Source organism: Corvus brachyrhynchos, unplaced genomic scaffold, assembly GCF_000691975.1.
Source record: "Corvus brachyrhynchos isolate BGI_N302 unplaced genomic scaffold, ASM69197v1 scaffold395, whole genome shotgun sequence".
Lineage (NCBI taxonomy): Eukaryota > Metazoa > Chordata > Aves > Passeriformes > Corvidae > Corvus > Corvus brachyrhynchos.
The window spans coordinates 1,408,913-1,419,169 of record NW_008238340.1 but is presented as its reverse complement, the minus strand read 5'-3'; the positions used below and the strand labels follow the sequence as shown (position 1 = coordinate 1,419,169).

At 48.8% G+C, this 10,257-nt stretch overlaps 1 protein-coding gene across 8 annotated transcripts in view; it reads left to right on the top strand.

Annotated features, from left to right (window-relative positions):
- The window catches only part of CAMTA1 (calmodulin binding transcription activator 1), a 232,511-nt gene that overhangs the window by 114,865 nt on the left and 107,389 nt on the right, over nucleotides 1-10,257 (top strand). For all 8 annotated transcript variants that reach the window (XM_017735059.1, XM_017735061.1, XM_017735064.1 and 5 more), the window contains one exon: nucleotides 8,432-8,503. In XM_017735059.1, the coding sequence (XP_017590548.1) occupies nucleotides 8,432-8,503 (72 nt within the window). The remainder of the gene's footprint in view (nucleotides 1-8,431; nucleotides 8,504-10,257) is intronic.

The following is a 10,257-nucleotide window of genomic DNA, read 5'->3' as shown; positions in this document are numbered from 1 at the left end:
GCCCCCCCAGCCACTCCACAGCCCTGTGCTCTCCGCTCAGGCTGTGTGGAGCTGCAGTGGAACTGTGTCACCTTTGCAAAGAGCCTGAAATGAGGGATGGACATGGGATGGAGTCACTCACTGCAGCACCTACTGCTCTTAATTGTAAGCAAGTGGAACAAAGAGAACAGGACCCAGAACCTGAGCCCTTTGCAGTGTGGGATGTCTGCAGATAGCTTCAGGGCTGATTTTGCCCAAGGGAGGTTGCCAAAAAAAGATCCCAGCAAAGGCTTCTTGTCCATTCCAGCACAAAATTAATCCAAGATAAAACTGCGTGTATAATTAATAGCTCCCAAAAGTTCTCTTAGATATTTATATATTTCCTATAAGTTGGATTTGTTAGACTTGTCCTTATTTGCCCGTGTCAGACAGACAGTGAACACGTCAGACAAACGTCCCTCGCGCGATATGCTCATGCCCTGCACGCTGTGGGATCGTTCCAGATGTGGCTTGTTTCTGTCTTGTGTCTGCAAAACTACCATCTCAGCCTGCATTTCCCCAGGGCACTGTCACATTTTGTCTGGTTCCCCCATGCTGTGATGGTCTTTTTTCTTTCCCAAAAAAGAGAATCAGACGGATAATAACCAGATTTCCCACTTGGGTGCAGCCTCCCTGTGATGACCATCGTGGAGGCAGCTGGGCTGGAGATGTGGTGCTGCTCTTATCACAGTATCTGCTACCTTAATCAAGTCTCCACCAAGACCAGCTCAGTGTGTTTTTTGTGTGCAAAGCTTCCCCAGATACAAAGGTATTTTGACCTCAACCTATCTTCATTAGCCTCTGCCTGATCCATTCAGTCTCAGCCCCCCAGCAGCTGAGGCAACCAGCACAGACATTAATGGTTCGTGCAGCTTTGTATCTGATTTTCCATTGATGTTGTAGGAGACATGATTAAAGCCTTCAAGTAAAGTTGCAGCTAAATCCTTGTTATAGCCCAACCCATTATTTTTTTGTTCTCCTATTAGGATTTTAGGCATTTCTTTGACATTTTTATTGCCAGATTAGGAGGAAAACGCTTGACTTGTTTGCAGTGTTCTCATTATATCGTCTTTCTAACATTTCTAAAAGAGAATAAATATAAAGTACTTCTGTGGATTGTGTCATATTTCAGTGTGACATTAATATGCTTCACGATTTTCCAGCTCACGGTTCTTCTCACCGTGTGGTGACAGTCAGGGAGCCCTTGCACAGGGGTGGCATGGGTGGCACAGGCTGCGGAGGCTGCGGGGGTTGGTGGTGTCCTGTAGGTTGGTTGTATCCCACTGGAGAACCACCCAGGCAGTGCTGGTTTAGAACACGGGCCTGTGGAGTTGGAGCAGCCTCTTGTACCACTTTCCCCCTTACTAACTGCCCACTCACATCAGGGATGTTGGGAATGCTCTTCCCTTATCTGAAGGTATGGGAGCCTGGCTCTCATGTGGAGCATGTGTCACTCAGATCTGCTCTCAGTGATCCCTTGCACACAGGTGTCATCAGGCGGTCTGTCCGCAGAGCTCGTGCTGCCCTGTTTGTGCCCAGGTCCAAACAGGTCACCTGCCTCCGAGTCCCTCTGAGTATAGGTAGGGGAGGTGAATGTGGGAATCCTTCCCAGGGAAAATTCCCATATCTTGCATACCTGGCTGAGCACAGCCTGCTTGAAGCTGAGTTTCCAGGTTTTTTTGGGTTTATCGTGTCATTCACAGTATCCGCAAGAGCGCCTACAGGCAGTGCTCACATTGTGTGGCCTCTCTCCTACAAATCAGTGATTTTGCTCCTATCAGTCACATGAAATATCTCCCAGGTCTCCAGAAAACTCTGGAGATTATTCTGGAGTATTCAAGCTGGTGACACAGCCAGGCTGTGAGAGTCTTTGAGGTACAGAAAAGCGATGGGCAGGAGTAATGGGGAGTGGGATGCTGCGGGATGCCCAGGTGTGTTATCCTGGTCATCACCCTGCAGGGGGTTTTATGACTGACAGGTTTTGGGTTCAGTTTGAGCAACACGAGTAGCAGGGAGTGAGGTGGATAGTGTGAAGCCTTTTGTGTCAGACCAGGAGGTGGGTTGAAAAGGATATTTCATTACTAATTGGCCATGACTGCTGGCCCTAAGGAAATTTTGAGCTCTTGGAAAGCTCGTAATCCCGTCAAGGATCCAGTGCACACTCCTGGCTCGAGTTGTTCCCAAGGGAAAGTGATGATGTTTTCCTCCTACATCTCACAACTTTGCCCCTATCCAGACAGCATCCCTCCAGTATGCTTTTCACCCAGGCCAGGGTGATTAAGCACTTAAATTGATTAATCAAATTTCTTGTGATGAGAACTACTGTCATTCATTAATCTGAATGGGATTATAAATAAGAGCTGGCAGAGAAGGGAGACAAACATGTTGACAGATAGACCTGCTGCTTTGAATACAAATCACACCACTGCATCTGGAGGGTCTGAGCTCTTGGCAGTCTTGGGATAGAGCTTCCCTAAAGGTAAAATTAGACTGAGATTAAAGTATCCCCGTATTAATAAAGAAATACGCATTTATGAAGAGGCAGGCACTGCAGTGGGGGTGTGGGGATGCATACCAATGATCCTGCAGTGGGCCGGCCAGTGGGTGTTGCTGCCTGTGGAAGCATCAGTCCCCATGTACACCGATTTCTGCCGTTAAGCCAATGTCATTAGAGGATTCATTTCTAACAGTGAGAAAGTTAAAACCTTGCAATCCTTGCAGAGACTTCAGAATCCCACAGAGGGAAAACAGGGTTTGAAAAAGAACCCATTAAACATTTAAATATTTCATTAAATATTGAACATTTCAAAAATTGCTTTCTAACGAGTCCTGAGGTAAACAGAACAATATTTGTTAACAAAAGCCACCAGAAGTGACAAAGTCCTGCAATGCACAGGCTGTGTAACCTCTCCTCCCTTGATCAGCCATCACATGAGAGCTCTGGGCTCGGTCCAGGAACTATCATCTGGGTATGGCTGCCAGTGGCATTGAGGGCATATGGGGGGTTTGAAATGTGTCAGCAAGAGCTGACAGGACTAAACCCAAAATCCCTGCACCAGGCTGAGTGCCTGCGCAGTGGGCAGTGCCCGGGGCTGCACAGCGCTGTGATGCCACAGCTGAAAAGTGAAGGGTCAGGTTCTCTGGGTTTTGCAGCTGCCTAGAAGTGTTAAGAAGTGTTTTGGAATCTGCTGTCAGTACCAGGGACTCCTTGCCCAACCTGGCAAACCGTAAGCAATTGCTTAAGTTGTGTCGACATCGATAAAAGGCGAACCTTGCCAGCAGCGCAGCTCAGCCCAGGCTGAGATCTGAGCACGTGGTTTTGTGCTGTGCTGAATCAAAGTTGCTATTTATGAACGTCAGAGGAAAATCCAAACCTGTCTAATATCTGTGTTTCTCCAAGATGAGTGAGAAAACACGTTTAGCAGCGTTTTACTTTTGATTTGCAGCAGTAATGGGAAATTTTGGATGCCTTCGTATATTATGACAATTCTTAAGTCAAAATAAGAGCTCTTGCGGCAGCCTACTGGCCCTGGGATTCCCCAGGGTTCAGACGTGGTTTCCCCTCCCTGTTTAGTGTTTTAAGAAGCTGAACTGGGGCCAGTCTGCACGGGGAAATGTTGAGATCTCTTGTCGCCTCCCTGTCTGCTCAGCGTGCCTGTGCCTTGCTGTGCCCTCCGAGAGTTGCCACAGGGCTGCTGCTCCGCCCGCCTGCCGAGCCCCCGTCAGTCCCCCCCGGCTGCGTCTCGCTGCTGCGGGAGGACAAGGGAAGATTGATGGCACGTGGCTCCCTGCGCGTGGTGCTGGCATCGAGTCAGGGGGTTTATAGCAGCACATTGGCTTTTCTCGCTGAATCCTGATTAATGGAGTGGGCGGGAGCCGCCGCTGTCTCCCAGCTCCCGCAGCTCCCGCAGCTGACAGGGACGAGCCTCATCTGACGTTTGAATGGATTTGGAATGTGGCTTTGGCTTCAGCATCCCTGTCCTGAAGGAAGGATTATCTCTTGCAAGATAACCCAGTCTCAGAAGGCGCTCACTTCTGGTCTGTTTGAGAAGAGAGGTGACACAAAACATGAGGGGTTTCCCCAGTGGTTGCTAATTTGGTGGCCAAGAAGCCCAGTTTTCAGCTGCCTCGCTTTTCTAGCTGGGCTTTGCCCTCTCGGAGATCAGCAGAGATTTTTGTGGGTGCTGGTTACAGAAACAGATAGACAATCGCTCCTACATGTAAACAAATGTATCACTGCAAATAGCTGACAAATTCCTCTGGTCATGATTTGTATGACATCCAGAAGAATAGGTTTCAGGAAGATTGGGTAGTGTCTCTGCTGGATATGGAAAAGTTGGTGAAAAGAATGGGATAGCAGTGGTACCTGTAAGAACAGATTATGGAAATGTCTGTGATAAAATCACAGAATGATTCTATATATCATGATAGGGATGGGAGAGTAGGGCTTATAATTGCATTCTGACTGTATCGCCAAAACAGAGGTTGCTGCATTGAAGGATGCTCATCTGAGCACTTACAGGCTGCTTTTCCAGTTTCCCTTCCATGCCTGTGAATCCATATGTGCTGCACAGCCGCTGCTCCTTCCCAGCGCGTGCTGATTACAGCAGGCGAGTGTGAGAGCCGAGCGTGGTTGGGCTCAGATACAGCCACTGCTTCAGGAGACCTGTGCCCTGTCATCTGGATGAAGAGAGGAGTGAAGCCAACGCCTCTTTTGGCTTCCTGTGGAGGTTTGATCCATGGCAGCAGTGCTGCTACTGCCAGCACTGTGCTGCTCCCTCATGGATATTGGTGAGGAAGCTCTGAAATGGTCAGTAATTACAGAGGGAGATCCCAGCAGCACGGGGATGTACCAGGGAGCTGATCAGCTGCTGGGCTGAGCACATTGCCCAACACCACTACAGAGCCAAGAGCAGAGGGCACGGTCCTTTTCCCCCAATAACCTGCACAGATCCTGCTCCTGGTATCCAGAGGCTGCCAGGGTGTTGGAAGTTGAAGCCTTACCACCAGAAATTTACTCAAGTATATTTTAATAATGTACAGCCATAGGTCTTAACGTGATTTGTTCTCTAAAGATTGATTTAGCTTCTTATTAAGGGAATTGGGAATTCAGTGTGAAAATCTGAACAAAATCTAGGCGGTTTTTAGGTTTTTTTAAATATCCACTCGTGTAACTCACTGGGGAGAAGAATTTCAAAGCCTGTCCAACCCTATCTTGAATTTTTGATTCTCCTGCTTTCTTGTTTCCATTCCCAAGGTATGCTTGTTAAGGAAGAACACCTCAGCGTTATTGCATTATTTTTAAATAAGCCACAATCACTTTAAGGAGCTCAGGATAAAAAAAATCCACTAATAATTTGATTTTATATTCCCCCTCCCTTCCCCCAGTTTTCAGAAGTTTGGTAATGCCAGATGTGCACTGCATACAAATGGCAGGGCAGGCAGCTGTAATTGCACACTCTCCCCTGCTGCCCAGAGAAGGCTTTTCTCTTTAATTACCCCTGGAATTGTAAAGGGATGAGCTGCAGCAGAGCTGGCAGGGCTGGACCCTTCAGCACCAGTGTGGGGGCTGCACAGAAGGTGCCTGCAGCTGGCTCCTGGGGCAGGTGTGGGGGTCTCATCCCAGGGAGCTGTGCAGGAGGGATCCCCCACGGCGGCAGGACACGGTCTGTGCTCAGGACATCCTTGGCCACACACACAGGGTCATCTCCAGGGCCAAGGATGCACTCCTTGATAGGAATGGGACCACAGGGCCACCACCATGGGCACCCAGCAGCAGGTCAGAGCATCCCCACAGCCTGGTGTCCCTCGGCCAGTGCCGCCCGGGGCTCCTCTGGGGTCAGGCTGATGCCGGCCCCCTCCGTGTTCTCCACACAGCAGTCAATGAGCTGCTGAGGTGGCGTTTCTCCTCAGACAGCTCAGAAGTGCCTTTTCTCTTCTCCTGGAGGTTTTGTAAACTTAAAAGAGAATCATGAAAAAAAATGTTCTCCCCTGTCCAGCCCATTAATTCAGCCTGCTCAGGACAGAATTAACCTTGGCAAGCCTTGCAGAGGAGAGAGTCATTCTAACCTTAAAAATCTGCTGATTAAAGCTGGTTTCAGGAATTCGATTTCACTTAATGCATTGGCTGAGTGCCCAGCCTGGCATTAACATCTCCACAGACACACAGGCCTCCGCAGCTTTTACCTTCCCACTAAAAAAATAATTAGAAAAATAAAAGAAAACCCAGCCAATGAAACTCCCTTTGCCTGTTTTGAGCAAGAATTCATTTTAAAGACTGCTTTAGCTAAAGGCATTACTCTTGCCCTGGTTACCTGTCTGCTCTGGCCAGGCAGGGTGGTAATTCCACTCTCCTCATTAGTTTCAGGGAGGTGTTGAGCCGGCCAGGTGCTCGGCAGCCCTGGGCCATCCTGGGGCCAGAGGCAGGGGTCAGCAGGTCCAAGTATAGGAACATCCTACACCCCCCCTCCCCACAGCCCCCATGTGCTGAGCCATCAGGCTGCAGATTTTGTGTCATCCACAGTGCTTAACCCATTAATCTTGAAAATCCTCCAAAACAATGACACACAGATTTCCTAGGTTTCTATTTATATCAACTTTTTCTTTTTATCCAAAAATTAATGTAGTTTTTATTGCTGTCATCACTCATTTTGCCTGCACTCCACGTGCTGGGCTCCCAGGGTCTGTTTCACCCCTGCAGTGTTTCTGTGCTGCTGTGGTACCTCTCAGTGCCCGTGGGGACAGTCTCTGCCATCTCTCCGAGGCCAGGAGCTTGCTCAGTATGTGGGTCCTCTTCATCCCAGCTGTCCAAGTTAGGACATCCAGCCTCAAAACATCCATCCAGAGTCCGATTCCCATGTTCTGCCGGCATGGGGGAAAAAAAAAAAAAGAAAAATTTAAGAAATCCCTTCTGTGTTCTGTGTGCTTTTTGAATTCTGTGAACTGTTAGGATTTTTTTAACAGTTTGCTGAAATGTCGAGAACCAGTTTCATGGAGGTGGGAGGCTTTTGTGTGATTCATTATTGACAGCTCTAGAATTATCTGCGAGACAGCTCTGGAGAGGGAGGGCAGCGCTCCTGCCTGCTGTGCACCATAAGCTGCACAGAGCCCGGTGCTGGGGTTTGTTTTAATCAGGGTGAAGTTTCAATCGACTCCACTGCAAATTGGGGCGGGAGGCAAGTCGGGGGGTGCTGAAATAGATTGATGCATATCTCACAAGGTGCTATGGATGTCCCTGGCTGCTCTGAAGGCTGCTCCAGTGGCTCCAGATCAGCTTTCCCATCCTCATTGGGAAGCAGGTTGGACTGGGAGATGCTGCACCTCCCAAAATGCTTTCTGGAGTGGGGGGACCAGCTCTGAGTCAGCAGAACTGAACACTGCAGACCTTTCTGTGCAGCCCTTGGTGCCATGTGCCAGGAGTCACTGTCAGGGCGGCTGTTCCCCAACCCTGGGGAGGGATTTAAATGTTAAGCTTTTCTTTGGATTATTTCTGCAGGGCTTTTTTCCTCCTCTATTTTTCCTCCCTGCATTTCAGTGTGTAGAATGTACCCTTGACACATTTTAAAAACATTATTAATCTTTGTCATTTGTGTTTTAAAAATAACTCGGTGATAGCAGCCAGTCCTTAAATCCTGTTTAATTCAGGCCGACCTTGTGAGCAGTGATCCTGGGGAGGGGGGACTGCCGCAGCCTCCCATGTGCTCACCAAATGCGCATGTCCAGCAGCACGGGCACCCCTCTGCACTTGGAATCTTTGCAATTAAAACCAGTTTTGTGTGTTTGGGTTGGCACTGGGCTTGGTTTCCAACCAAAAAGTTTTAACGTACTGGAAATGCAGTGTTTTTCCTGAAGAAAGATTTTCTCGGTCTTGCTGATTTCAGTTAATCAGAGAAGCAGAATTCATTAGAAAAAAAAAAAAAGAAGAAAAGAAACAAACTGTATTTTGCTGTCTAAAATACCTGACAGCAGTTTTTTCAGTTTACAAACACAACATTTTCAGTTGAAATACCCAGGAGATAAACCATGGAAAAAGAGATGAACGTGTTGTATTTGCCAAAAAATAAAAACACAATGGAGCAAAGATTCGAAGGCAGCCCCCAGACCAGCTCTGTCTGTGTCGGGGTGCTGAGCACCATGGGAGCCCCTGTTTGCTCTGGCCAATCCAGAGTGGCCACCCTTGGGCGAAGGTAGCATAGCAGGGGCTGTTAGGGAGGGGGTTCTGTGACCTGTAGCAATGCTTACAGTGCTACACTGGGGTGCCACAGTGCTGTGTTGTGTGTCACCAGCCCCAGACCAACAGCAGAGCAATGTCCTCATTCGTGGGTCACGCGCTGATGCCCCATCCCCAGTGCAGCCTCTTGGGATGGTTCCTCCACTAACCTGACTCTTGCTTTCTCTCTTTCTGTGTCCCCAGTGCCTGTATGGCTGCTACGTCCATTCCTCCATCATCCCCACGTTTCACAGAAGGTGCTACTGGCTTCTGCAGGTAGGATGACAATGAGTTCTCTCTCTGGGGTCACCTGGTGGAGCCGCTGTGGCCACATTCAGCTGCTGCCGGGGGGATCAGCGTTCCATGTTTTACTGCCTGGGGGATTTTGTTCGCCTGTGAAGACAAAATGGGTCTTCTTAGTTGTATGTCTCTGTTTGGACAGATTATATGTTTTCTGTAGCAATACAGAGCTGATGCCAGCTCAAACATTTCCTAAACATGGAATTGGCTCAAGTGAGACTTTCTGGAGGTTTCTGGTTGTGTTGTTCCATCCTGAAGCAAGGCAGGAGCGTGAATGCTGCACAGGCATGCCATGGTGTGGGAGAGAGATCAGCCCTGGGCTGTGCTTGACTTCGAGGAGAACCCTGGGGCTGTGTTTGAATTTGGGGTGAACTTTGGAGCTGGCCCTGCAGTGGATCTGCTTTCCTCCGGTGAGATGTTTAGTTTCCAGGGAGTATTTTGGAGTCAGCCAATGATTTTTCTTCTGGCTGTTGTGGGAACAGCAAAGTCCCAGGAGGAGTCAAGCTAAGTTTTCCTCTTATTTACACAGGGTTTGGGCAGCTCCCCCGGGGCTGCGGGGGTGTTCGCAGGACCAAGTGTGGGAGTTTGCCCGGGGGGGGTGTTTGCTGACCCCACCTTTGAGGAGCTGTTCACATTCTTGACTGGTTACCATGGTGTACAAAGTGGAAGCAATTTGTTTTCTTTTGTTAGGAAATAGCACTTGACACATATTGTAATAATATTGTTTCAAAGATTAAACTCCCATGGTCCTGAAAACAAACAAGTTTGAGGAAAGTGACATCTGTTTCTAGAAGCAAATGGAAAATAATTCCTGTTTCTCCCTGGTTTTGCAATTCCAACTTCCATATTAAAAAAGGAGACACTGCTGCTGTCACTGGGGCAGGACTGACCCCTCACAACCCACAGAGGATGGTGCCCACACCACGGACATGCACCAGATGTCCCCCTCCTCTGTGATATCTGTGTGCTCTCAGCTCCATTTGCATCCACGGCATATAAATGTTGTGTGCAAGGAAAGAGGAGATGCTTGGCTGCAGTGGTGGGAGCAGCACTGCACCTCACAGAGAATTGTGGCTCCTCTGAAAACGCAGCGTGACTGCATCGATCCTGTTCTCTTACGGGCTGCCCAGGCTGTGCTTGTCCCCCTTGAGAGCTCCTGCCCCCATAGGTCACTTCTCTCCATTTGTGAGCTTTGTGTTACTTTTTCTTGTTGTGATGTGCTCTCTAGACGTGTTGCTGGCCCTGGCTGCTATGGCACTTAGCTGGCATCTCCCTGATGGGTTGCACTGCAGCACTGTAGGATCTCTGAGCTGTTCCCCAAAGTCTGGCCCCATCACGTTCACAGGATGTGCATCGATGTTTAGTCCTTTTCTTTGCTCTGGTAATCACTTCTTATCAAGAGGAGTGGATGGGAAGTACATTTCTTAGAAGCCTATTTATATAAAATGTGCTGCAGGACGTCTCACTGTGGCTGTGGTAGACTGGTATTCCTCAACAAGGACATGCTGTGCCTTCGCTGTGGGAGGAGGAGGGGTCTGTGATTCATGGCAGCATCTCCCAGGCATAAACGGGCATCCTTCAGTCATGCGCTCAAGGTTATGCAGTTGGCAGAAAGGAGCTGGCCAAGAATATTTTCTGTCGTCTGCGCAGTGTTTGTGTTCAGCTCCGTGGTGAATTCAGGAGCAGTGACACCAGAGAGAGAGAAGGTGTTTTGTGCATCTCCTTCGGAA